The sequence below is a fragment of the Catharus ustulatus genome, chromosome 13 (genome assembly GCF_009819885.2).
Source record: "Catharus ustulatus isolate bCatUst1 chromosome 13, bCatUst1.pri.v2, whole genome shotgun sequence".
Lineage (NCBI taxonomy): Eukaryota > Metazoa > Chordata > Aves > Passeriformes > Turdidae > Catharus > Catharus ustulatus.
Window position 1 is genome coordinate 573,257 of NC_046233.1, and position 27,944 is coordinate 601,200.

Below are 27,944 nucleotides of genomic sequence, written 5' to 3' on the forward strand. Positions count from 1 at the left end.
GGTAACTTTACAGGGACTAAACTTATTCTGGTAATCTACAAATTAATAACAAGTGGCCTCTAATGAACTAATCTTGATCAACTGACTGTGCCTAATTTTGGGGGGTTTTTAGAGCGTTCCAGGGCTTTGGGCTGGACCTTCCTGAGCTGGAAGACCACAGGGCTGTGCAGGCAGCTTTGGCAGGGGAGAGGAGGGGTCCCAAATCACAGAATGGTTTTGGTTGGAAAGGACCTTAAAGCTCAGCTTGGTGTGGAGTTTTCCCCTTTCTGAGGGGTAAAGAGCCAAACTCGCTGTGCTTCCTGCAGCACCTGCACGCACACTTGTGCCACAAAGAAATTCAGTGTTTTGTTCCTTCATCTGTAATTCCCCAGGAGAGCCACAGTGCAGGGGCTGTGTGTGGGACCCAAACTGGGGGGACAGGACCCAAACTGGGAGGACAGCACCCAAACTGGGAACAGGACCCAAACTGGGGACAGGACCCAACTGGGGGGACAGGACCCAAACTGGGGGGACAGGACCCAAACTGGGGGGACAGGACCCAAACTGGGGACAGGACCCAAACTGGGGGGGACAGGACCCAAACTGGGGACAGGACCCAAACTGGGGGGACAGGACTCAAACTGGGGGGGACAGGACCCAAACTGGGGGGACAGGACTCAAACTGGGGACAGGACCCAAACTGGGGACAGGACCCAAACTGGGGACAGGACCCAACTGGGAACAAGACCCAAACTGGGGGGACAGGACCCAAACTGGGGGGCAGGACCCAACTGGAGACAGGACCCAAACTGGGGGGACAGGACCCAAACTGGGGACAGGACCCAAACTGGGGACAGGACCCAAACTGGGAGGACAGGACCCAAACTGGGGACAGGACCCAACTGGGGAGACAGGACCCAAACTGGGGGAACAGGACCCAAACTGGGGACAGGACCCAAACTGGGGGGACAGGACCCAACTGGGGACAGGACCCAATTGGGGAGACAGGACCCAAACTGGGGGAACAGGACCCAAACTGGGAACAGGACCCAAACTGGGGGGACAGGACCCAAACTGGGGACCAGCAAAATCCATGAATATTCAGAGCACAGCTCTCAACCTCAGGCTCCTTCTTTATTTTTGAGAGAGAAAAGCCCAGTGTTTGCAGAGCCACTCTCCCAATATTTTTCCTGAGCAGATGCATTGTTTCTGTGCTCAGCCCCTGCTGTGGCTGTGCTGCTCAGGCAGTCCCTGTGCAGATTAATTGTGTTTGGTTTCCATCCCAGCCCCGTGCACGGGAGGGGAGCCAGGCAGGTTGGGCAGGGCTGGGGCACAGCCAGCCTGGTTGTATTTTAACACTGTCCAAATATTAACTGTGCCCAGAGGATGTGGAGGTGTTCCCTTGACATGTCAGCATCCCTGAGACACCTCTGAAACGCAGCCTTGGCTTAACCTCCCTGGGAAAGGCAGGAGAGCAGCAGAGCTGGCACAGCAGGGACTTCAGAGACACGGTGCCACCCCTGGGACAGCTCACAGTGTCACTGCTCTGTGACACTGCAGTGGGACAGCACACGGTGTCACTGCCCTGTGACACTGCAGTGGGACAGCACACGGTGTCACTGCAGGGGGACAGCACACGGTGTCACTGCAGTGGGACAGCACACGGTGACACTGCAGTGGGACAGCACACGGTGACACTGCAGTGGGACAGCACACGGTGCCACTGCCCTGTGACACTGCAGTGGGACAGCACACGGTGTCACTGCCCTGTGACACTGGAGAGGGACAGCACACGGTGTCACTGCCCTGTGACACTGCAGTGGGACAGCACATGGTGTCACTGCCCTGTGACACTGCAGTGGGACAGCACACGGTGTCACCGCCCTGTGACACTGGAGTGGGACAGCACACGGTGTCACTGGAGTGGGACAGCACACGGTGTCACTGCCCTGTGACACTGCAGTGGGACAGCACACGGTGTCACTGCCCTGTGACACTGGAGTGGGACAGCACACGGTGTCACTGCCCTGTGACAGCACACGGTGTCACTGCCCTGTGACACTGCAGTGGGACAGCACACGGTGACACTGCCCTGTGACACTGCAGTGGGACAGCACACGGTGTCACTGCCCTGTGACACTGGAGAGGGACAGCACACGGTGTCACTGCCCTGTGACACTGCAGTGGGACAGCACATGGTGTCACTGCCCTGTGACACTGCAGTGGGACAGCACACGGTGTCACCGCCCTGTGACACTGGAGTGGGACAGCACACGGTGTCACTGGAGTGGGACAGCACACGGTGTCACTGCCCTGTGACACTGCAGTGGGACAGCACACGGTGTCACTGCCCTGTGACACTGGAGTGGGACAGCACACGGTGTCACTGCCCTGTGACAGCACACGGTGTCACTGCCCTGTGACACTGCAGTGGGACAGCACACGGTGACACTGCCCTGTGACACTGCAGTGGGACAGCACACGGTGTCACTGCCCTGTCACACTGCAGTGGGACAGCACTGGCACAGGGCAGTGCTCAGGGGCTGGGCTGCCATCCATCCTCCTCTGCAGCCACAATAAGTACAGTCCCTGCTGCTCCTGGGCTGCTCCAGGTGATGTCAACATCTCCTGTAACGCTTTTTCAAATCACACAACAATCCACAAAACCCTCGCTGTGGACAGGGTGAGGTTTTGGTGATTGGGCCGAAGAAAGGGAGTTGAAAAGTAAATAAAAGCTCAAATTAGATTTATACAAACATAACCTCACTTTTTACAGAAGAGCACACAGCCATATGGGCTTTCTTTAGCCCTGCCCTAAAGCAGCAGCTGCTGCAGGTCTCAGGAAGTTTCCATGAAACCCACCCGCACTTCATGAATACTTGCTTTTTCACCTCTACATTTTTCTCTCTGGGGCTTTTAAGCAGGTTTTATTGTAGTGTTTATACAGCCAACTCACTCTGCCTTTGGTTTATGTTTTTCTCGCCTGCAGCCACTGAATTTTGAGGTTTATTAGTTACAGGTATCTGAAATCACTTTTTTTTTTTTTTTTTTTTTAAGAACTAACTGCCTAATAAAGCCCCTTAAAAGTTTCTGTTTAAGGCAGTTGTCCTCCACCCCAGGATCAGGTTCTTACTGAGTTATACCCAGGATCAACAGCCTCTCTGGGGCTGTTTGTTACCACCAGGCAGAGAACAGGAATCCCATCCACTGCAATCAATCAGGTCTGCCTCCATCCATTGCAGAAGTATCCAAGCAAAGAGATGTTTCTGGAAACAAGCTGTAAAGGAGAAGGCTGATTGTTTTCTGGCCTGGAATGATGCTCAGAGCCCAAACCCCCAGCCTGGGGCTCTGCTCTCACACCCAGAGCCAGGCACTGCAGTTTTTCCCCTGATGTTTGGATTTCCTGCACAGTTCCAGAAGCACAGGGGGGCAGAGCTGGGGGCAGAGCTGGTCCAGGCTCCCACACCCCTGTGCCCCACAGATCCCTCCTCCCACCCACTGACCCCTGAGGACAGGGCTCCTTCCCCATGGGTCCAGTGCCAATAAATAAATCAATAGATAAATCAACAGATAAATAAATACAGCTCAGGGTCCAGGTGTTTCCCATCAACCAGGGAAACCTTTAAATACCTCCAGCCCTCCCTCCCTCCCTGCTGCCTGCAGAGAGCCTTGCTCTGAGATGCCAGCTCCCCTGGTGGCTTCCCCTGGTGACCCCAGCCCTGAGCAGTGACTCACTGTCCTCCTGGGACTGGGAGCTTTCTCCTACCCATAGGAGCTGAGAAACTGAATTTCAGGTTTAACTGTTAGCTTTGTCCTGACTATCACAAGTATCCCCGAGGAAGCAGCAGTGGCTGCAGGGCTCTCCCTGCCCTCCCAGCTGTGTCACAGCTCCAGCACCTCTCACTCTCTGTGCTTTCCTCCCACCACAGCAGGTAAAGCCCCCAGTGCTCAGGTGCAGGGCACAGGAACCTCCCTGCTCCCAGGGACAGCAGCCCCAGGTGGGGACAGTGGGGAGGAAGGTGACCCAGCTGTGCCCACCTGTCCTCAGCCAGCCTCTGCCTCTGCCCTGGCTCCCTCTCCCCCATCACAGACACATTTCTCTGCCTAGCACAGCTCTTAAAAAAAGGGGGCACCACAGGTGAGACAGCACTGCAGATATCTGCAGGTTCAGAGCAGCTAAGCTCTGAGAAACTCCAGCTTGCAGAACTTTTGCTGGGCTGTGGCTTCCCCCCATCAGTGGTTCTTTCTCTGTAGGGAGAATATGTTTTGAGCATTAATTTCACGCTTTTGCTCCCGACACTGGCGAGGCACAGGATTTTGTTAAGCTGTTTAATTGCAGTAAATTCCTTTAGCAGACAGTATTTTACGAGCTGCAGAAATACCTGCAAGGCTTGAGCAGGTGCCAGCAGTCCCAAAGGCCTGAGGTGAGTAAGAGTGTGCTGGAACAGTGAATTACACTTTACAGATCACAAACCCAAGCCTCAGAGCGTGCTGCCACTGACTCCAGCCCCCTGCAGCTCCCCTGGAGCCCCTTTAGGTTCTGTCAGGTATCCACAGGGTGTCCTGGAGTCGTTCACAGTGCAGGAAGTGAACTGACCCCCTCCTGTCAGAGAGACCCAGGGCAGGAGGGTGGTGGGGATGCCCCAGCCCTGCCCTCACTGCCCCCCATGAGTGGGGCTGGGGCAGAGCAGAGTTCTCAGTGCTCCCCCAAAATCCTGCTGTCCCCGTGCTCTGCTCTGACATTTGCCCAAGCTTCCACCCGCTCTCCTCTGCAGCCAAGAGCTGCCACTGCCACCCTGCCCGGGCTGGATCCCCACTGGGGATCCCCCTCAGCCCCAGAGCTCCCCAGGCAGGCCAGAGGGGAGGGTTACCCACAAAAACGGGTTCTACTGAAAACCCTCCCTCTAGAGTGTAAATGTGGATCCCCAAATGCAGCAGAAGTGGTGCCCATGGGGGTGGCACCAGCAGTGACATCGCAGCATCTCAGGGACACACACACACTGCCTCCTGAGACAGCTGAGGCTGTGAAGTTGTTTTCCACGGAATTCTTCCCATTCCAGTTGCAGGCACAGCTCCGTGGGCTGAGCAGGCTGAGCTGTGCCTCCCCTCTCACCGGGTGAGCCCCCTGCCCTCTGTGCCCACTGCTGGGCTCGGGCACAGCACAGAGCCCCAGCTGCAATTTTATATCTCTGCTTTCAGCAAGCTGATCAAATTCCTCAAACCCACTGCCTTGGCAGGGGCAGCAGCCTGCAAGCCCAGTTCCAGTAAGGATTTAAAAACCACAAACACCCCTTGTTTTTGACCACAACTGTAGGTTTAGTACACCAGAAGTTACTGCTGAGATGTGTTATTTCCAAAGGACGATTGCAAGACCTTAGTCATAAGAAGGTTGGACAGAGTTGACAGAAACCAGCCCAGCCCAGCCCTCCTCTGCAGTTCCTCCTGCCAGGCACCCTGGCACAAGGGCTCTGTCACACCCAGAGGAGCTGAGGAAATGCTTCCCTTGGGCTGTGCTGGATGCAAGGGGACACAGAGCTGCTTGCAAGTGAATAGTCAGACTCTTGAACTGTTTAACCTTCCCCTTCTGCTGTGTTTCCAATCGCCCCCAGTGCTGGTGGGAGCTCGGGGAGCCCAGGGCCCTGCTCAGACCCGGCTCTGGCTGCAGGTGGTGCACAGCAGGCTGGCATTGGCCAGGGCAAAGGGTTTGCCCAGCAGCAGCGTCTCACACTCCAGGCAGGCAAAGTGCTTGTTGTGCCAGGCCAGCCCTTCCACCTGCTGGTAGTCCTCCGAGAAGATGATCTGCAGACAGACAGACAGACAGACAGACAGACAAACTGCTGATTTCCAGCACCTCACCAAGCTGGAGCGGGGCAGGAGCAGGAGAGCTGACCCCACAGCTCCCACCCAGCCCGTGAGCCGTGCAGGTCAGCAAAGGGCATATGAAATAACCCCAGGATGGCTGGGGGTGGAAGGGACCTGCAGAGGTCACCTTGTCCCAGGGACACCTTCCCCTGGCCCAGGTGGCTCAGGAGCCCTGACTGAGCCTGGCACTGGCAGGGCCACTGGGAGCTTCCCACCTGGCACTGCTGGGACCAGAGGGACTCCAGCTGGTCACTCTGCCCTGGCACGGGGGGCACAGGGGCTCTGGTCACTCTGTACCCTGGCACGGGGGGCACGGGGGGTCACAGGGGCTCTGGTCACTCTGTACCCTGGCACAGGGGTCACAGGGGCTCTGGTCACTCTGTACCCTGGCACAGGGGCTCACAATGACTCTGGTCACTCTGTACCCTGGCACAGGGGATCACAATGACTCTGGTCACTCTGTACCCTGGCACAGGGGCTCACAATGACTCTGGTCACTCTGTACCCTGGCACAGGGGCTCACAATGACTCTGGTCACTCTGTGCCCTGGCACAGGGGATCACAATGACTCTGGTCACTCTGTGCCCTGGCACAGGGGCTCACAATGACTCTGGTCACTCTGTACCCTGGCACAGGGGCTCACAATGACTCTGGTCACTCCCTGCCCTGGCACAGGGGTCACAATGACTCTGGTCACTCTGTTCCCTGGCACAGGGGCTCACAATGACTCTGGTCACTCTGTTCCCTGGCACAGGGGCTCACAATGACTCTGGTCACTCTGTACCCTGGCACAGGGGATCACAATGACTCTGGTCACTCTGTGCCCTGGCACAGGGGCTCACAATGACTCTGGTCACTCCCTGCCCTGGCACAGGGGCTCACAATGACTCTGGTCACTCTGTACCCTGGCACAGGGGTCACAATGACTCTGTCCCCCCCGTACCTCGTCGCAGCCGGCGCAGCGGGGCCGCAGGCTCTCGCAGTAGTGCCGCCCACACCAGGCTGCCCCGCTCTTCCAGAAGTAGATGAGGTCCACGAGGGGCTCGGAGCAGCGGCAGCACACGAAGCAGCCCGGGTGCCACTGCCGCGAGTAGCCAGCACGGTCGGCATAGACCACGGGGCAGTCCCCGGGCACGGGCTGATGGCAGGAGTCACAGAGCTGTGGGACAGGGACAGCGGTCAGAGGGCTGGGATGGACACTGGGATGGACACTGGGATGGACACTGGGGATGGACACTGGGGATGGACACAGCACTCAGGTTGGGGCAGTGCTGGACTCTGCTCTTGGCACCCACTGCATTTCCTTCCCCTGCTCTCTCCCGTTACACAGCAGAGCCACAGCACCTCTGCACCCCCAGGTGTTTGGGGTGTTTGGTCACTGATTTTCCAGCACCCCACGTTTCCCCATGGCCTGCTCCCTCCCCAGCTGTGTTTCCATGAGTGCCCCAGGCCCTGGCTGATGGGCACTGCCCGTTTGCCCAGGAAATGCAGGCTGACAGCACTGAATGTTTGCTGGCTTGGCTGCTCCGAGCAGCTGGAAGGATCCAGTGCTGACACTGCTCCTTCCAGCCCCGAGGGCTCCAGACACATCCCCGAGCACTCCCAGCCCATCCAGGGACAGGGGAAGCTGGGCTGTGGCAGCTCTGCTCTGGCTGAGCCAGCACAGGATGGGGCAGCTGTGGAGGCAGAGCCCTTGGGGACAGAAGGGACAGAGGGCACCGAGCAGCTCCACACCCATCACACCCCACTGAGACCCCAACACCCCCTGAGGCTCCAGATTTGGGGTCAGCCCCAGAGCCAGCCCCTGCAGCTGCCTCTGCTCCATCAGCCCCAAGAAGCCACAGCCTCAGCCCAGCCCTGCTTATCTTGCAGGATCTAAAGCAAGAACAAACACAGCAGTTTCCAACCCTCAGCTCAAGTTTCTTGCCAACAAAACTGGTAAAAAAACAACTTATTTTGTCGTTTCTTTCTATGGAAATTATTCACAGGGATAAACTATTCACAGGGCTTTTCCCAAGCATTATACAACCCCCATATCCTGCTATTCTCACACTACAGAGAAGTGATTCTTCAAATTGGAGGTGGGATTACAGCTTGGTGCTCCTTTTACATCTCCATCATGCAGGCAGAGGAGTGAGGACTTTGTTAGTTGAATTCCCAGAGGTGTTGGCCAAAACTGGGTCCTGTTCTCTTTAGCTTTGCCACCCTGCTCCTCCCAGCTCCTGTTCTGCAGTGCCAGCTCCAGGGCAGGAGCTCCAGACACCACCAGCACTCTGAGCACTCCCTGTACTGCTGGGCTCCAGATTTTGGGAACAATGACTAATTGGGATCAATAGCCTCAGGATTTGATTTGATTCCAGGGCAGTGACACCAGAGGGGGTGTAAGGACTCTGTGCTCTGTGGAGAACACAGAATCATCTCACACAATCCCATCATCTCGTGGGACAGACTTGCCCAGGGACGTGGAGAACACGAGCTCTGTGCTCAGCAGGGCCAGGGGCCCCTCTCCTCCCCAGTCTCCATGCCCTGGGCTGTCCCACAGGATCTGCCACTGCTGGGAAAGCTGCTCCATTTTTCAGCTGCTGCCTTGAGAGAAATGATGCTTCAAGCTAAGGAGAATAACATCACAGTTATGTATTTATTTATTTGAAAGGACAAACTCGCAGTTTAAGTAAACCCTCATTGCTAGGGAGGGTTTACTAGCAGTAAGTCATTGCTAGGATGACTTATTGATATGTTTAAAGCAAACCTTCCTTTTTTGGCTATTTTTTATCTTAAAATTCAGTGTTTTGTTGCAATAGTGAAGATCTTTAGTGTCACTGGATTCGAAGTCAGAAGTACATTAACAGACCATGGCAGAGGGGAGACATTACCCAATATGGCCTGAAAATGAAAACTGCTCTTTACATGTACAACCTCAGGGCAGGAATGGCAGGAAAGAATCTCCTCTTAAAAACGTTTGGACACCATTTTCTATTTCAGCTTTAAATCCTCTGCTGCAAGTCACCCTCACAAGGACCAGGACAAGGTATTTCCACTCACCATATTTTATAATAAGCATCTGTTCAGCAGCCACTCCTGGCAGCCCTGGGGGATATAAATCTGAAAGGGTGTTTGAGGAATCTCAGCCATTCCTCTGTGGAAATGCATTTGTATGCCCAGGACCCAGGGCAGCTGTTTGCACTTCCCCAGAGTGATTACAGCCCTGGGAACACTGTCTGCATGTCCACAGCTCTGTGCTAACTGCACAGAGCTTCACCTCCTGCCATTTGTGGTCTTTCTGGGTAAGAAGCCCACCTGGAAATACTGACTGGCATCACAGAAGGGTAAAGGTTGGAAAAGACCTCCGAGATCATCCAGTTCAGCTTTTAACTCAATGCCACCAGACACTCTTCCCACACCATCCAGGGACGTGTCATGCCCAACTCTCAGAGCTGCCAAGAACCCAGAGCTCAAACCAGCTCCCACAGTGAGAACTCCCTGACCCTGGTGGCTCAGCAAGGCCTGTGCTGCACAGAAAGGGAGGTGGAGCAGAGGAGAACACCCTCACCAGCCCTGCCAGATGGACCCTGGTGCTCAGCAGGGCCCCTCCAGTGCTCACAGTGCTGCTGCAACACCTCACAATGTGACTGAGCAGCTGCAGCAGGCACGGAGAATGCCCTGGGAGCAGGATGGGGACAAGGCACAGATCTCCCTTCCTGGTGGGATTTTTGCCCCTTGGGTTGAGACCGAATCTATTCCCAGTGCCCAGAGCAGCCCCAGCACTGCCATGCCTTGCCATGATCCCATCCCAATATCCCATCTCAATATCCCATCCCATCCCATATCCCATCCCATCCCATCCCATCCCATCCCATCCCATGGATCCCATGGATCCCATCCCATCCCAATATCCCATCCCAATATCCCATCCCAATATCCTATCCCAATATCCCATCCCATCCCAATATCCCATCCCATCCCATCCCATCCCCACTCACGTAGTGCCCGGTGCCCGCTGTGCTCTCCAGGGCCCCGTTGGGTGACTCGGGGGCTCTGCTGGGCTCCGTGCTCTTGTCCTGGCGCTTCTCCTCCTCCTTCCCGCCGCCGCCGCCCTGGCCCGGCAGTGCCACCTCCCCGACCCCCAGCGCCTCAGCCTTGTACTTCCTGACGAACTCCTCCATCAGGGGCTGCTCTCCCTCGCTGAGCCCGCGGCACTGGGCCGGGTCCTGGTCGTGCAGCGGGAGCTGCCGCGCCAGGCGCCGCCGGCGATGGAACGCGCCCTCCGTGCCCGCCACGGGCTGCAGCTCCGGGGGCACCAGCTCCATGTACTGCATGGCCTGCACGAGACAGGGGACACACTGCTGGCACAGCTGGGTCACACAGCTGGGTCACACTGCTGGCACAGCTGGGCCACACAGCTGGGTCACACAGCTGGGTCACATTGCTGGCACAGCTGGGTGTCTTAGGTTGCAATACAGGACATGACCAAAAGTATCTATTATATCACCATCAGTTGAAACCACGTGGGGCAGGGATCCTTATCTCTGTGGGAGATATTCTCTGCTAATGGGCTGTCTGTTAAAACCAGGTAAGGCAGTCATCTTGATCTTTTCACAACCCATCCTTCCTCCAGGAGATATCGCCTGTTAATGGGCCATGGAGGCCCAGTGAATGACTGATAAAATTACATCACCACAGTTACTGTGCAGTTAATGCACAGTTAATGCTCAGTTAATGCACAGTTAATGCTCAGTTAATGCTCAGTTACTGCAGTTAATGCACAGTTACTGCACAGTCACTGCAGTTACTGCACAGTTACTGCACAGTCAATGCAGTTAATGCACAGTTACTGCAGTTAATGCACAGTTACTGCAGTTAATGCACAATTACTGCAGTTACTGCACAGTTAATGCACAGTTACTGCACAGTTAAAGCACAGTTACTGCAGTTAATGCACAGTTACTGCAGTTAATGCACATTTAATGCACAGTTACTGCAGTTAATGCACAGTTACTGCAGTTAATGCACAATTACTGCAGTTACTGCACAGTTAAAGCACAGTTACTGCAGTTAATGCACAGTTACTGCACAGTTAATGCACAGTTACAGCAGTTACTGCACAGTTAATGCACATTTAATGCACAGTTACTGCAGTTAAAGCACAGTTACTGCAGTTAATGCACAATTACTGCAGTTACTGCACAGTTAAAGCACAATTACTGCAGTTAATGCACAGTTACTGCAGTTAATGCACATTTAATGCACAGTTACTGCAGTTAATGCACAGTTACTGCACAGTTAATGAATGCACAGTTAACTTCTGGCTGGGAACAGGGGAAGGGAGTTTCCCCCTCAGTATTTTCCTATTGTAATGCGAGGAGTGCCAGGGCAGCCACTTGGCTCCCTGCCATTCCCAGTCACACCAGCACCCAGCTGCATTGGATTCGCTTCTTGAAACTCCATCCTAAAAAACTCAGCAAGGAGATTTAACTGTTTGTGGCACATCTGCTGGTTCAGGCTGGGCTTTTCAACACAGAAATGCCTGCACAGCACTGAGCTCTTCAGGAAAAACCTCCACGTCACTTCCACCTTGGCTGCTCTGAGCCAGAGAGCAGCGCTGCCGGCGGAATTCCTGACAGGAAATTCGGAACAGCAGCACATAATGGTTTCATGGGATCAGGGTTTCTTCCCCACGTCTTGGGGTGCAGGTTAAATCACTGACACTGGGATATCAGACATCACCACTGGGTACACTGTGCCCCTGTGCAAAGGTGGGCTCATGGCTCCTGGGGAGGATCTGCCCTGTGGGGGAAGGTGCTGCTTGCAGAGCTGTGGGATGCTGGGGCAGTGATCTGGGGCACAAATGGCTTTCACAGACCTGAGGAACCCTAAGAGGAATGACAGGAGAGACAAGAATTCCCTGACTGCTCCCCCTGGGCTCACAGAAGAACACTGATACCAGAGTGAGGGGCCAGCACAGGATCTGCTCCAGGATCTCCATTCCCAATACAAAGCTCTGTGCTGAGACAGAGGAAAGAAAGATCTTTTTAAAGGCTTTTTAAAAGGCTTCCTTAAAGCCTGCTCAGGGGCAGGTTTCATATCTCCCCAGACATGCAGTGGGATTTCACTCCTGACCAGGGGAATGCTTAAAGTTGTAATTGCAGATGTCATAAAAATGTGTCCAGATAAAAGATTGGAGGTGGGGGGGGAAATCCAACCTGACATCAAAAACTGCCATGAGGAACAAGAAAAAGTTAGTATATCTGCTGCTACCACTTATTGTTATGGCCAATGCTTCACTATGCTGCCTGAGTGCAGGTAATTTGGAGGAAGAGTATTTCAGTTTTCACTGTTCACTACTGGATCTCAGGGCAATTTATCATCTGTTCTTTTCACCCTCCCCAAGGACCCGAGTATCTGCTTCATGACTTCTGCACAGTTTAACAAGAACATGCCCTGAACTTCCTCCTATTATTGACCATCCACTTCAGCAAAACAAGGTGAAAAGCCATCCAAGTTTCCAGGCTGCCTTCAGGAGCAGAGCCCTGGAGAGGCAGTTGTGCTCTCACAGCTCTTTGGCCCAGATCCCTTAGGAACGATCCCGAGAGTGGCTGACATCCAACACTTCTCAAAGTTTGTCAAGTTCCTCTGCAAGCCAGGATTTATCAAGGTTGTCTCCAAAGCTCCTGCCTGTTGTTTACTTGAACCAAGATCTATTCCAGCCTCTCCAGGCACTACAAAGAGATCCAAAACTTTCATATTTGAACCTCCCCCATCAGGAGGGTGGGACTGGGCTGGGGGCTTCGTTCTGCATCCAGGGGAAGGGGAAGGACCTCGATGAAGCATCCCCAGCACACAGCTCAACCCCCACCCAGCCTGTCCACAGCCCTCAGGACAATTGTCTTTTAAGCCAGTTCTGGCTCTGGGGGCTGTGGCTGCACTTTCACATCTGTATCCCAGATTCTTCTTTTAAAGGGTCTGGTTGCATTTTCAGCAGCTTTCAGCTATTTGTATCAACAGCTTGCAGCTATTTGTGCATTTGAGGAGCAGAAACTCTTCAGTGCCCGCTCCTGACAGTGGAATACAGAACATTTTATACCACAGCTCAGTGAAAAGCCAGCTAAATGCTTTCCCCCAAGAAATGCTCTGCTGGCTCACACTTCCACGTGCCAAAAACCACTTCCACCCCTTCCTACACAGCTGGTCCAGATGGAAGCCAGGCACAGCAGGGAGCTGGAGCTGGGCTGGGGGCTTGGTTTGGATCCAGCCCTTGGAATGAGACCACACTCCCTATCTCACCTTTTTACCCTGAGCTCTCTTTAGAACAGATTTTTTATTTGGACCAGATTAAACTGTAAGGAAAAAATTCCCAGCTCCAGAGCTGGGTGTGAGTGTGGCTCTGGTGGCAGCAGAGGGATAAACCCAGAGGCATTCTGTGCCCTCTCCCAGCTGCTCTGCTGTTGGGACAGTTTTCCAAACCAGCCCAGGATTGATGTTTTCCCCACTGCAGAGCAGAGCTCTGCTCCCCAGCCCTCACCAGCTTCTGGGTGAGCCCTGGCGGGGCCCACTCGTAGGTGATGGTGTCGAAGGTGGGGTCCTTGCCCGAGATGTTGGGGTTGGTGACGATCATGCGGTTCCTCTTGTAGATGCGGGCGCCGTCGCCGCCCTTGGGGCGCGCCGTGAGCGCCGCGTAGCGCGAGCCCGAGAGCAGCCCCCCGACCTTGCGGTCCTCGTCCAGCTCCGAGCTCAGCCCGTGCTCCTCCTGGCTGCACTTGCACGACTTGCAGATCTTCCTGTGCCACGAAAGAGAGATCCCCTGGGTGTGAGCAGGGCTGGGGTGCCACGGGTGTGGGGTGGGACAAAGGTTCAGGGTGGGAAGGGACCCTAAATCCAGCCAGAGCCACCCATCCATGGCAGGGACACCTCCACTGTCCCACTGCTCCAGCCCCGGTGTCCAACCTGGCCTGGGCACTGCCAGGGATCCAGGGGCACCCTGTGCAAGCCCTGCCCACCCTCCCAGGGAACAATTCCTGCCCAAATCCCCTACGGCACTGGGAAGCCATTCCCCTTCTCCTGGCACTACAAAATCTGCTGCTCCTTCCCCTGGACTCTGGGAACTCCTTTAAGCATCACGAGACTGGAGATCAGTCTCCTCACCAGATTCCACCAGCCTTGCCTATTATGAATCTTTACATGCCATTAAAAAGTGACTGCTGGAAGGAACTGATGCTTAATTTGCTGTAATTTGAACTCTAATAGGTATAAATCACCCAGACAAGTGTCTAAGGACACTCTGGTGGCCAGCACTGCCATCAAACACTAATAGCTAAAGGGGCAGAGTAACTCTGACACAGCCCCGAGGATTTCAGCAGCATCTCGGAGTAAGAGTGCAGCAGCCTTTAATGGAGTCAATTAAAACAAATGGCTGTGCTTCCACCAAATGAGTGCTTTAAAGTAAGGATTTCACACAGCTGAGGTGTCCCAGGTGGGAGCTGAAGGCATCCAAGGCATTCCAGCTGCAGCAGCACAGCTGGACCACAGCCCCTGCACACCACCACGGGCCCAGCAGCCTGGGGAGCTCAGCAGAGGAGCCCAGGGTTTGTGAGCAGCCTAGAGATCACTAATTCCCTTTAATTAGTGACATCTGGATGTCTGCACTCCGTTCTGAAGCCCCTTTGTTGTCCTGAGCTGGGACTGTCCTGGTCTGCTCCCTCCAGCTGCTGCTATCAGGGGCTGTGCACCCCAGTTTGTGTTTTTGAGAGGAAAACTGGAAATAAAGGGTCAGCTCAGGGGCAGCTCTGCCACTGAGCCCCTTTCAGCTGGGATGTAGGACAGGATTCAGGACAGGGGGCCAGCACAGGATTCAGGACATGGGGCAGGACATGGGGCAGGACGAGATTCAGGTCAGGGGGGCAGGACAGGATGCAGGGTTACCTCCAGGAGTGGGGCTCGAAGCCCGTGCACAGCCCTCGGCAGCGCAAACACGGCGCTCCTCTCCCCGACATCTGGAAAAGAGCAGCACACACAGCTGGAAAGGCTTCACCCTCAGAGCCTGAGACAGCACTGAGGGTGCACAGTGTCCCTCAGACTGCATTCCTCGTGTGCCATGAACCCTCAAACCTCCCAAGCACCTTCTGACCCCGTCCATGAACCCTGCTAGGAGTTCATTTACGGATGCTTGGGATGAAGTTTTCCCTGCCAGGAGAGGGAAGATGAGGGGCTGGCACACCAAACCCATGCCCACACACTGGACAGCCTCCTTCCCTCACCCAGAGACCTCAGGGCTCATTTACAGGCGATTGGGACCCAGCTTATGGAGTTCACACGCTGCACATGGATGGTACAGGGGGTCAGGCAGGGGACACGGGGGGCTCAGCCATAACCTGATGCTGAACTTGCTTTACTGCACCTTGGAGCTCCTTGGTCTTTCTCCAGGTGTCCTTTGGGAGTGTGGCACGTTTCCATGCCTCTGGCACTGGACTTTTGGGGTGGTTTCCACAGTGAGCAGGAAACAGAGCAGGGGAAGGCTCTGGGGAGCAGAGGTGGAGGGACATGGGGCTGGGGCTGTGCTGCACTTTTTGCTGCTCACTGCAAGCAAAAATCACCCATCCCTGGGTGCTGCAGAGACATCCTAACAACAGGAGAAAGGTGGGCAAAAACCCACACCAGGAGCCCACAGCGCTGGGAAATAAACCCATTTACAGCCTGCCCCATGGATTTATCAAACACAGCTTTTGGAGGTGAGGAACACAGCAGGGCACTGCAGGAGACACAAACAGCGCTGCAGGAGGCACAGGCAAGGTGACAGCACCAGACTGAATTTATCTCAGCCTGGATGTTTGTGCAGGAGCTGTCAGGCTCAAAGACACGCTTGTTCCCTGTAAAAATGAGCTGGAGGGAAGCCAGGAGAGCCCCAAGGCCAGCAGGAGCAGTGGCAGCACCCTGGGGGTGTCACCCCAGCTCGGCAGATCTGACCCCTGTCAGAGATCAGAGCACCCAGAGCACCCAGAGAACAGAGCATCCAGCACCCCAAACAGAGCACCCAGGGAACAGAGCACCCAGCACCCCAAACAGAGCACCCAGAGAACAGAGCACCCAGCACCCCAAACAGAGCACCCTGGCACGGGTCAGGCTCAGCCCTGGCATGGCACGGGTCAGGCTCAGCCCTGGCACGGGTCAGGCTCAGCCCTGGCACAGGTCAGGCTCAGCCCTGGCACGGGTCAGGCTCAGCCCTGGCACGGGTCAGGCTCAGCCCTGGCACGGGTCAGGCTCAGCCCTGGCACGGGTCAGGCTCAGCTCTGGTACAGGTCAGGCTCAGCCCTGGCACGGGTCAGGCTCAGCTCTGGCACAGGTCAGGCTCAGCCCTGGCATGGCACAGGTCAGGTTCAGCCCTGGCACAGGTCAGGAGAGGTTCAGCCCTGGCACAGGTCAGGCTCAGCCCTGGCACAGCACAGGTCAGGCTCAGCCCTGGCACAGGTCAGGCTCAGCCTGGCACAGGTCAGGAGAGGTTCAGCCCTGGCACGGGTCAGGCTTAGCCCTGGCACAGGTCAGGCTCAGCCCTGGCACAGGTCAGGAGAGGTTCAGCCCTGGCACGGGTCAGGCTTAGCCCTGGCATTGCACAGGTCAGGCTCAGCTCTGGCCCAGGTCAGGCTCAGCCCTGGCACGGGTCAGGCTCAGCCCTGGCACGGGTCAGGCTCAGCTCTGGCCCAGGTCAGGCTCAGCCCTGGCACGGGTCAGGCTCAGCCCTGGCACGGGTCAGGCTCAGCCCTGGCACGGGTCAGGCTCAGCCCTGGCATTGCACAGGTCAGGCTCAGCCCTGGCACGGGTCAGGCTCAGCCCTGGCACGATTCAGGCTCAGCCCTGGCACGGGTCAGGCTCAGCCCTGGCACGGGTCAGGCTCAGCTCTGGCCCAGGTCAGGCTCAGCCCTGGCACGGGTCAGGCTCAGCTCTGGCCCAGGTCAGGCTCAGCCCTGGCACGGGTCAGGCTCAGCCCTGGCACAGGTCAGGCTCAGCCCTGGCACGGGTCAGGCTCAGCCCTGGCATTGCACAGGTCAGGCTCAGCCCTGGCACAGGTCAGGCTCAGCCCTGGCACAGGTCAGGCTCAGCCCTGGCACAGGTCAGGCTCAGCCCTGGCTCTGAGGTGCCCAGTCCTGGTCCCTGCCCCTGCAGCCTGGCTGCAGTCCCTGCACTGCCACAGTCCTCAGCACAACATCATGCACTATTTAAATCCCCCTTTGGCAGTTGGAGGGGCTGTCCTTGCCAGAACCTGTTTTCAAAGGAGGGGTGAGCAGCACAGTGAGGCAGAAGAGCAGGGAGCTGCCCAGCCCTTGGGACCTGGCTGTGCCAGCAGCCCCAGCTCTGGGTCTGTGCTCAGAGGCAAAACCAGGGCTGATGCTGCAGCCCTTCCTCCTCTGCCCCCTTCAGCCCCAGCTCCTCAAAGCCTCTGCACGGACCTGGGGCACCCCGAGCTCTCCTCTGATGTTCAAACCCATTCTGCAGCTCTCAGGAGGAAAAGGTTATTTGGTGGCACTCAGGACAGATATTTCACTTCCTTGGAAAACACGACGTCGTTAAAAGTTCAAAGTTGTTATAAACAGATGTTCTAGAAATGACCAGATGTTTGCCTGCCAACTTTAAGGCCTTTACAAGCCTTTTTCTTGCCCTGAACTATTAAATCTCCACACAAGGCAGCTCATCCTGGAGAAACCCAGCCCAAGGGGTAGGAAATGCTCCACTTGCCCCAGGATGCTGTTTCATTTCTGCCTCACCTTTTACCTGGAATTTTCATCTCAGTTTTCACCTGCAGTTTGTCCCAATATTCTGAAAAGACCTCTCACCCCCAATCTTAAAAATTGCCTTAACATGCCCAAGTTCTCCCCTCTGCCTCCAGTACCCCAGCAGAGGATGTTTTTGGTCCCTCACCACGTGCCAGCTGTCCAGGACAGGTGAGGACACGGAGGATTCCCAGGCACTCAGAACCCTCCCTGCCAGCCCTGGAGCTGGGTACCACTGGGTCCAGCTGGCTCTGACCTCAGTGAGCCAAACAGGGGCTGAGCAGCAGCTCAGGGATGCTCTGTCTACAACACAAACATCTGGCTCGAACAAACTGCTTTGGAAAAGGCTCATTCCCACTGGGGAACAGCAGCACAGGAGCCCATGGAGGGGTCAGTGCAGGAACTCACAGCCCCAAAGGGTGAAAGCAAGCCCAGAGCCCTCGGGCCAGCATCTCCTCGAGGTTCTGAAAGCCCTGCTTGGAGGGGAGCTTTCCTCACTCCCCAGGAGCAGATCTGAGCCTCTCCCACTCCCATCCCTGTGCAGGAACAAACAAAGAGGCACCAGTGCCTGTCCCTGCACGTCCTGCCCCTGCAGCCTCTCCTCCTGCTCTGCTGCAGCTCCTCACATGGGCAGAAAAGGAGATTCCTTATAGAAAATGATGCAAGACACTGCAAAAAGCCCAGAGCCGGTAAGATAATGTGAAACAAATGCTGTGACTATCCAGGCTCCACCTAAACCCCAGCCCATCGACAACTGCAACTGAACTTTGGCACCACCTTCAGATAAAGGGGTTGGAGGCGTTTGTAACGCTTTAGAAAAGCACCAAAAACCCCAAAAACTGGCCTGTGTCAACAAACTGGTGGAAGAAAAGCAAATCCTGCTCCCCAGGACTAGATAGACTCCTTGCAAGATTCCTGTTTTGGCTTTTTGTGCCTCACAGCATTCCTGCTGCTGGAGGAGAGAAAGCGAGTCAGGGCAGAGGAAATTCTTGGGCAGTGAAATGATAGGAAATGGAGGCTGCTCTACCCACAGGAACACTGAGCAGAGTCAGGAGCACACCAGGAATGCCACAGCCAAGGGCAGGGCCATGGTCACTGAGCAGCTGGAAACAGCCTGGAGTGACAAGGGACAGGGAAGGAGCCCAGACACGGCTCCAGCCTGGTCCAGAGCTCGAGGACTCCTCTGGAAAGGAGCCCTGAGCTTCCCTGGGGTCTGGTGGGTCCTGGCCAGGAGCTCTGAGCAGCTCAGGCTCTGTTTGCTGGGGCTCTGCTCTGTCACCTTGCCCAGGGACCCTTCCCAAGGCTCTACTGCCACTCTGACAGCGGGGCTGGGTGCAGGGGCTGCTCAGGGCCAGCAGAGCCTGCACAGCTCGGGCTGACATCACCTGCAGAGTGTCAGGAAGCTTGGCCAGCGGGGTGGTTAATCCAGGAGCCTCGAGGGCCCAGCACACATCGCATATCCCACACACATCCCATCCCACATCCCAGCACACATCCCACATCCCACACACATCCCATCCCATATCCCACAGCCTATCCCACATCCCATATCCTATCCTACATCCCATATCCCACATCCCAGCACACATCCCATATCCCACACACATCCCATCCCACATCCCACATCCCATATCCCACACACATCCCATCCCACATCCCACATCCCAGCACACATCCCATAGCCTATCCCACATCCCATATCCCATCCCACATCCCATATCCCATCCTACATCCCATATCCCACACACATCCCACATCCCAGCACACATCCCATAGCCTATCCCACATCCCATATCCCAGCACACATTCCACATACATCCCACATCCCATATCCCACACACATCCCATCCCACATCCCATATCCCACACACATCTCATATCCCAGCACACATCCCATATCCCACATCCCAGCACACATTCCACATACATCCCACATCCTATCCCATATCCCACACACATCCCATCCCACATCCGACATCCCATATCCCAGCACACACCCTATCCTACATCCCACAACCCATATCCTATCCTACATCCCATATACTATCCTACATCCTATCCCACATCCCATATCCCAGCACACATCCCACATCCCATATCCCAGCACATATCCCATCCCACATCCTATCCCACATCCCTTATCCTATCCTACACCCCATATCCCATATCCCAGCACACATCCCACATCCCATCCCATCCCATCCCATTATCCTATCCTATCCTATCCTATCCTATCCTATCCTATCCTATCCTATCCTATCCTATCCTATCCCATCCCATTATCCCATCCCATCCTATTATCCCATCCCACCCATCCCATCCCATCCCATCCCATCCCATCCCATCCCATCCCATCCCATCCCATCCCATCCCATCCCATCCCATCCCATCCCATTATCCCATCCCATCCCACGAGTGCCACCAGGGCAGTCCGGGCAGGTGAGGCTGTCCCATGTCCCTCGTCCCTCCTGGCACTGCTGGCAGTGTCACCCAGGGCTCTGCAGCCCCCAGCAGGGCTTTGGGGACCCAGTGCCACCCCCACAGCCCCAGAGGGACTGGCACAGGGGCCCTGCTGCTTCCACGGGGGCTCCTGGATCCCGAAAGCATCGATTGCACAACACCCTATTTGGAGAGTGCAAAGCGTGCTGCAGACACGTAACTACCTCAAGTATGTTCTCCCTCCTTTTTAGGGAGGGAAGAGGAAAAGCTGGTTTCCAAAAAGTTACTCCAAGTTCACAACAGCCCTTCAGAGCCTGGGTCCTCGTTTCACCTCTCCCCAGTGGCCACGACAGCTCCATCCAAACCCTCCTGCAGCCCCAGCATCAGACACCGGCCCTAAATCACAGAACCCCATCCCTGAATCACAGAAACCCGGCCCTAAATCACAGAGCCCGGCCCTAAATCACAGAACCCTGTCCTAAATCACAGAGCCTGGCCCTAAGTCACAGAACCCGGCCCTAAATCACAGAGCCTGTCCCTAAATCACAGAGCCCGGCCCTAAATCACAGAGCCCGGCCCTAAATCACAGACCCCAGTCCCTAAATCACAGATACCCAGCCCTAAATCACAGACCCCTGTCCCTAAATCACAGATACCCAGCCCTAAATCACAGACCCCTGCCCTAAATCACAGATACCCGGCCCTAAATCACAGATACCCGGCCCTAAATCACAGACCCCAGCCCTAAATCACAGAGCCCGGCCCTAAATCACAGAGCCTGGCCCTAAATCACAGAGCCCGGTCCTGAATCACAGACCCCTCCCTAAGTCACAGAACCCAGCCCTAAATCACAGATACCCTGTCCCTAAATCACAGAACCCTTCCCTAAATCACAGAACCCAGTCCTAAATCACAGAACCCAGTCCTAAATCACAGATACCCTGTCCCTAAATCACAGACCCCTGTCCTAAATCACAGAGCCCTGTCCCTAAATCACAGAACCCTGCCCTAAATCACAGAATCCAGCTCTAAATCACAGACCCTGTCCCTAAATCCCAGAGCCCGGCCCTAAATCACAGAAACCTGGCCCTAAATCACAGAACCTGTCCCTAAATTCCAGAACCCTGTCCCTAAATCACAGAGCCCGGCCCTAAATCACAGACTCCTGTCCCTAAATCACAGAGCCCGGCCCAAAATCACAGACCCTGGCCCTAAATCACAGACCCCTGTCCCTAAATCACAGACCCCAGCCCTAAATCACAGACCCTGCCCTAAATCCCAGCCGTGGCAGGACACAGCTCCAGGGAGCTGAGGCACCCCCAGAGCCCTTTGGGGGCTCCTCCAGCTGCAATGAGTTTTGAAGATTTACAGCCAGCTCTGAAAGAGACCCATAACAAAGGAGCAGGGAAAAGCCACACAATGCTCAGCACTGCTGGGGGACAGGGCTGGAGAGCAGAGCACTCATTGTCATTATCTGACTGTAATGGAGCTCAGCTTGCACAACAACAGCGGGCTGGCTCCAGCTTCCTTAAAAATCCGGGGTTAGCTCCAGCTTCCTCCAGGATTTGGGGCTTGCTCCAACTTCCTCCAGGATTTGGGGCTTGCTCCAACTTCCTCCAGGATTTGGGGCTTGCTCCAGCTTCCTCCAGGATTTGGGGCTTGCTCCAGCTTCCTCCAGGATTTGGGGCTTGCTCCAACTTCCTCCAGGATTTGGGGCTTGCTCCAACTTCCTCCAGGATTTGGGGCTGGCTCCAGCTTCCTCCAGGACTCCCAAAGCAGGATTGTGCAGGGGTTTACAGCCAACACCAGAGGTGTCAGTGCCAGCCAGGGGAATGCTCGTGCTCCAGGTCACATTTGGCACTTGGCTGAATCCCTCCTTTCCTGCTGATGACCAGCAAAGGGAATGGCTTGGGTTCAAGGGACATTGAAGTTCAACTCCCCTTGAGTGCACCCAGCATCTGGTGAGCTGCAGCCTCAGCTGTGGCCAGGACCAGCTCCCAGAACAGCCCAGAGCAGCCCAGAGCCTCCCCTGAGGATGCTCAGCTCGGGTGGGACACTTGGGGCTGCTCTGGTTTCAGGAGAGGCTCCTTGACAGCAGCTGCAAGGGGAATAAATCTGAGCAAGGCAAGCCCTTAGAAGGGCATTACCCAATAAACACATCCACCACGGCAGTTCTGAGAACAGCAAAGGGATGTTTTGATTTGTTTTGTTCTCATTTTCGTAGAAAACACCCATTGTAATCGTGACCTGCAAGCAATTTGTTTCTGTGCCAGGTTCCAAGCAGGCGTTATCCCAATTACCACACTCCCAGGAAAAGAATTCCCTTCCAAAAGGCTGCCTTTCATCTCAGATTCTCTCTATTGGATTTATTTAAGGCATCAATGAATGGGTTGATATCATCTGGAATACTGGAAGCACTTACTGTATTAAACTTTGCACAGTGAGAAGTTTGCTGCCTTTTATTTTAGCAGCATAAAGACCAGGTAAAGGCCAGACACTGGAGGAAACTATTTCAACAGAGCTGCCAGATCCCAGCCTACAGCACGACAGAGCTCCAGCAACCAGGGCCTCTGCAAATATCTGCCTGTTCCAAGAGCACATAGCTGGCAGCATTCCTTTCTTCACTAACAATGTGTGAATTAACGATAAGAGAAGGGCAAATGCTGAAAAATCAGATTTTTTTCACAAGCCAGACAGCGCTTCAGACGCTTGGACTTAATTATAAACCCAAAGCAAGATGTGAGGGAGTGTCTGGAATGGGAAGAATCCCCCCCAGAATTAATGAAACAGCAGATGTGCTGTTCCAGAGCAGCCAGGTGAGGCTGTCAGGGTGACGCCCAGTCACCTGCCCAGAACAGCCGGGTCCTTCCCACCTCCCACACCAGGAGAAGGTTCTGGATCTCTCTGGGAATGGGGAGCCCTCAGAACACGGGCAGGATGCACTGACAGAGCTGCTTCCATCAGAGCTCCACACAACAACTGATCCAGGGCTAAAGATCCTTACAGTCAGGGAGCAGGAGGGAGCTGCAGGTGGGCACGAGGGCAGGGCCATGCCTGGGTCCCCATCCCTGTCCCCATCCCTGTCCCCATCCCTGTCCCCCACTGCAGCCCCTCTGTGCCAGCCCTGAGCTTCACACCCCCAGCACAGGCTGGAGAATCAAGTGAGGTGTGTTTGAGCAAAGCATTTGCAGGTCAGAAGGAGCACATGGCCAAGTCCAAGTGAATCTTGTGGCTGGTGGTGCCCTGAACCCAAGGCAGAAGCTGAGGGACTGTGCCACCCCAAATCCCAGCAAGACACAGGCACCCATCGTGGTGTTTTGGAGAGAATTCACTTCCTGTGTTCATCTGACACAACCAACCATGGAGCCAGAGCTGGGAGTAGGTGAGACGGTGAAAGTGTGGGGAATCAGGCTGGGACCAGCATTAGGAAACTCCAGCTCTCCAAAAATTGCAAATAGCTGCCTGGAAATATTCCCCTTTCTCTGAGCCCCATCTCTAAACGGAACAGTAGCTCTGAGATGGGACATCTGAGTGCTGCCTTTCCTGGATGGCTGGAATACAGAATTTCCTTCTTTAAAAGAGAGGAGAAAACCCAGCCTAAACAAGTACTCCAGACATTGTCTCTCTGCAGGATCAGAGGGATTTTGTAATTTGTAAATCGCATTTTATTGGGCTCAGCTTAGCTCTGAGTCCAAGTCCCAAATAAGGGCTTTAACCCCTGTGCTGCTTTATAATTCCACATCTATAAACACTTGCCCAGAGCAGGTTTCTGCATTTAGATCCAATCTGTTTCCTCCCCTGGGCTCCAGCACAAGGACACTGCTCTGTCCCCTCAGGACAAACCACAGCCACCTGCCCAGGCCACCAGCCACGTGTGACCTGTCCCAGCAGTGGCACCAAGCTCCTCATGGGGCTCTGCAGGGACAGCCCCAGCTCCACAATGGAACTGAGCTTCTGCCACAGGTTCTACAGCCAGAAATGATGGGTGTGAGAGCTCTGCAAGGGACACACAGTGGCACTGCTCCAAGTGCCATGGTCACAGATCCGAGGGGAGGCTGCTTTTTCCAGCCCTGGCTGTTCACACCATGGAGCAGCAGCACCTTCGAGGGATTGAGGCACAGCCCCTCACTCAGCACCCTCAGCACCCACCCAAGCTGCTCCCAGAGCTCTGGGACATGACAGAGCCTTCCCAGAATCTCTGGGCATAACCTCCTGAAATGTGGGAGCTGAGCATCCTTCCCACAGAGCCAGGCACTGCCAGGAGCAGCCCAGGCACCCTGCACACCCTGAGCAAGGCACCCAGCTATGAAAACATGAGCCACAAAGCTCAGCTTCCAGCTGGGATGGCGAGTTTCTGACATTTCCAAGGTTTTGGACTTTACCAGTCCCAAGCAGCACTCCCAGCACACCTGGGAGGCTCTGCCAGCACCCAGGACTTTGCTGATGAAGGGAGCTCCTGAGGCACCCAGGGCCATACCCTGCAGCCCATCAAGCCCTGCAGCAGCAGCAGCAGCGCTCCTCTGCTGTCCTGCAGGATGCTCTGCATGTCTGCGAGTGCCATGCTGAAGAACCAAAGAAAGAAAAAGTTACAGAACCCAAATCTGTATTAACTGAGTAATTTTCCTTGGCTTTGCTGGGTGCTTTTTGCTCAGAGCAGAAGGGACAGTTCAGTGAGAACAGCACACAAGCCCCAGAGGCTGCCTGGCCAGCTGGGCTCGCTCCAGCGCTCGCGCCGTGCCAGCCATCGCCTTCTCCCTGCTTTGAGCCTTAACTCCCCACTCAGAATTTAATCTAAACAAGCCCTGTGCCAAACAGAATGCTGTCCCACTCACGCTGCTTTAATTTCCTCAGAAAGAATCCCAGAGTACGCTAGGCAAGACATCAACAATAATTAAACCCAACAGTGATTGAAAATCAAATTTTCGGGGCCTCGCAACAAGCTCTAATGAGTTCCAGACTTGCCTTCCCCGACTTGCTCAGACTGGCTGTGCGACACTGCCAAGCTAAATTAAAATTTGACAGTATTCCACAGCATGCCCAGAAAAAGTGCCCGTCTTAGGATCCAGGAAATTAAGCAGCCGTCTACTGCAGACACCCATTTCTGTTTGGACGTCGATTATCCAGACGCTGATACAGGGCCTGAATTATTCTTTCTCCTTGTTTTCATTATGTCATCTCACATCCCTTTTGAAGTACAAACTAGCTGGGATGTCTTTTTTCATCCTGCAGCGCTGGGGTTAGAGGAGACAGGCAGCAGAGCTGTGCAGAGCCTGGGCATCCCCCTGCCCAGCAGAACTGCACCTTCCCCCCAGAGTCTGTGCTACTGCCTCAGGTTAAAGTGACATTAAAGGTGACATCTTGTCCTTTGCCCTTCCACCAACAGGAGCTGAGTGTCACCCAGCCTGGTCACCCAGCTGTCAGGGAGAGCTGATTTGCAGCTTTCCTTGGGACCCAGCAGCAGCTCAGCTCAGACCTAAGGGGACAGAAGGTGCCACACCTCAGCCAGGCTGACCTTCCCATCCTGACTGCAGCCCAAGGGCAGCACTGCCGAGAGACTTCCTGGCACAGGGAGCCAACCCCACAGGGCAGGGGCTGAGGTGCCCCAGGGTGGTGCCAGGGCACAGCCTGAGCACTGCCCAGCCAGCTGGGGTCACTCCGGGCACAGCCTGGGCACTGCCCAGCGAGCTGGGGTCACTCTGGGCACAGCCTGGGCACTGCCCAGCGAGGTGGGGTCACTCCGGGCACAGCCTGGGCACTGCCCAGCGAGGTGGGGTCACTCCGGGCACAGCCTGGGCACTGCCCAGCGAGGTGGGGTCTCTCTGGGCACAGCCTGGGCACTGCCCAGAGAGCTGGGGTCACTCTGGGCACAGCCTGAGCACTGCCCAGCGAGCTGGGGTCACTCTGGGCACAGCCTGGGCACTGTCCAGCCAGCTGGGGTCACTCTGGGCACAGCCTGGGCACTGTCCAGCCAGCTGGGGTCACTCTGGGCACAGCCTGGGCACTGTCCAGCCAGCTGGGGTCACTCTGGGCACAGCCTGGGCACTGCCCAGCGAGGTGGGGTCACTCTGGGCACAGCCTGGGCACTGCCCAGCGAGGTGGGGTCACTCTGGGCACAGCCTGGGCACTGCCCAGCGAGCTGGGGTCACTCTGGGCACTGCCCAGCCAGCTGGGGTCACTCCGGGCTCACTCGGGGTGCTGAACTCATCCCCGGAGCACGCGGTGACAAAGGTGCAGAGAGCAAGGTCAGGAGAGCAGCTGCTGCCATTCCACAGGTTTATCAGCCACCAGAACCCTGCACAGAGCTCGGGGCCGTGCCAGGAGGGCTCACTGCGGGGAGAGCCGGTTTATTGTCCCCAGAGGCTGCAGAAGGGGACACGCGATGGCCCGAGTGGCTCAGGAGCGCGGCTCAGCAGAGCTGTGCTGTACACGAGTTAATTCACACGGCGAACAGCGGCTTTGCCAGGAGCGCCTTTGGCACCGCAACGAGCACAGAGCGGCACAGCCCTGGGGACAGGGACAGCGGCTCGGGGACAGGGACAGGGCAGGAGGGAGGCAAGAGCGATGGATGGGCTCTGTGCCCCCGGCCCCAGCCCGCTCGGGGCTCTGCCAGGGCAGCAGAACCAGGAGATACCGGGGGAAAACAAACCAAGCCCGGCGTTCTCAGCCCGGCGGTGCCCGGTGCGCACCCGCCGCTCCCGGGGATCGCTCCCGCTGTGCCCCGGGACAGGGATCGGGACAGGGATCGGGACAGGGATCGGGACAGGGATCGGGATCGCTCCCGCTGTGCCCCGGGCTGTCCCGGGACAGGGATCGGGATCGCTCCCTCTGTGCCCCGGGCTGTCCCGCTGTCTCAGGAATGGATCATTCCCGCTGTCCCGGTGTCCCAAGGCTGTCCTGGCACACGGACCATTCCCACTGTCCCCAGGGCTTGTCCCGGGACACGGATCTGTCCCATCCCCGCTGTCCCGGCACACCGATCTGTCCCGGTACGTGGATTGCTCCCACCCCTGCTGTCCCGGGACAGGGATCTGTCCCATCCCTGCTGTCCCGGGACAGGGATCTGTCCCATCCCTGCTGTCCTGGTACGTGGATCGGTCCCATCCCCGCTGTCCCGGGACACGGATCTATCCCGGTACGTGGATCTCTCCCATCCCCGCTGTCCAGGGACACGGATCTGGCCCGGTACGTGGATCTGTCCCATCCCCGCTGTCCAGGGACACGGATCTGGCCCGGTACGTGGATCTGTCCCATTCCCGCTGTCCCGGGACACGGATCTGGCCCGGTACGTGGATCTGTCCCATTCCCGCTGTCCCGGGACACGGATCTGGCCCGGTACGTGGATCTCTCCCATCCCCGCTGTTCCGGGACATGGTCGCTCCCATCCCCGCTGTCCCAGGGCTGTCCCGGCCCGTGGATCGCTCCCATCCCCGCTGTCCCGATCCCCGCTGTCCCAGGGCTGTCCTGGTCCCCGCTGTCCCATCCCCGCTGTCCCAGGGCTGTCCCGGCCCATGGATCGTTCCCATCCCCGCTGTCCCAGGGCTGTCCCGGCCCATGGATCGTTCCCATCCCCGCTGTCCCAGGGCTGTCCCGGGACACGGTCGCTCCCATCCCCGCTGTCCCGGTCCCAGTCCCGGTCCCGGTCCCGGTGCCGCTCTCACCTCCGCCCGTCCCGCCGCTCCCGCCGCCGCCGCCGCTGGCGCTGCCCGAGCTCCGCCTTTCATTGGCGCGCGCGGCGCCCCCGAGCCGCTCCCGGCCAATCCCGAGCCGCCCCAAAATATCCCCGGCCAATGGGGGAGCGCGGAGCGGGGGCGCGAGCCCGCGGCGGGGACCGGGACAGGGATGGGGACAGGGATGGGGACAGGGATGGGGACAGGGACAGGGATGGGGACAGGGATGGGGACAGGGATG

The 27,944-nt window shown here is 56.3% G+C and overlaps 1 protein-coding gene across 2 annotated transcripts; it reads right to left on the reverse strand.

Annotated features, from left to right (window-relative positions):
- Positions 1-5,271: 5,271 nt before the first annotated feature.
- On the reverse strand, positions 5,272-27,727 carry LMCD1 (LIM and cysteine rich domains 1). Of its 2 annotated transcripts, none has more exons than XM_033071987.1 (6): positions 27,695-27,727; positions 14,758-14,828; positions 13,361-13,616; positions 9,822-10,160; positions 6,785-7,000; positions 5,272-5,778 (listed from the first exon to the last, which is right to left on the reverse strand). In XM_033071987.1, the coding sequence occupies exons 2-6, from the start codon at positions 14,826-14,828 to the stop codon at positions 5,623-5,625; spliced, it is 1,038 nt and encodes a 345-aa protein (XP_032927878.1). In that variant the 5' UTR covers positions 27,695-27,727; the 3' UTR covers positions 5,272-5,622. The 2 variants fall into 2 exon arrangements, with proteins under 2 accessions (XP_032927878.1, XP_032927879.1); XM_033071988.2 differs by lacking the exon at positions 27,695-27,727 and adding an exon at positions 15,233-15,388.
- Positions 27,728-27,944: the final 217 nt, after the last annotated feature.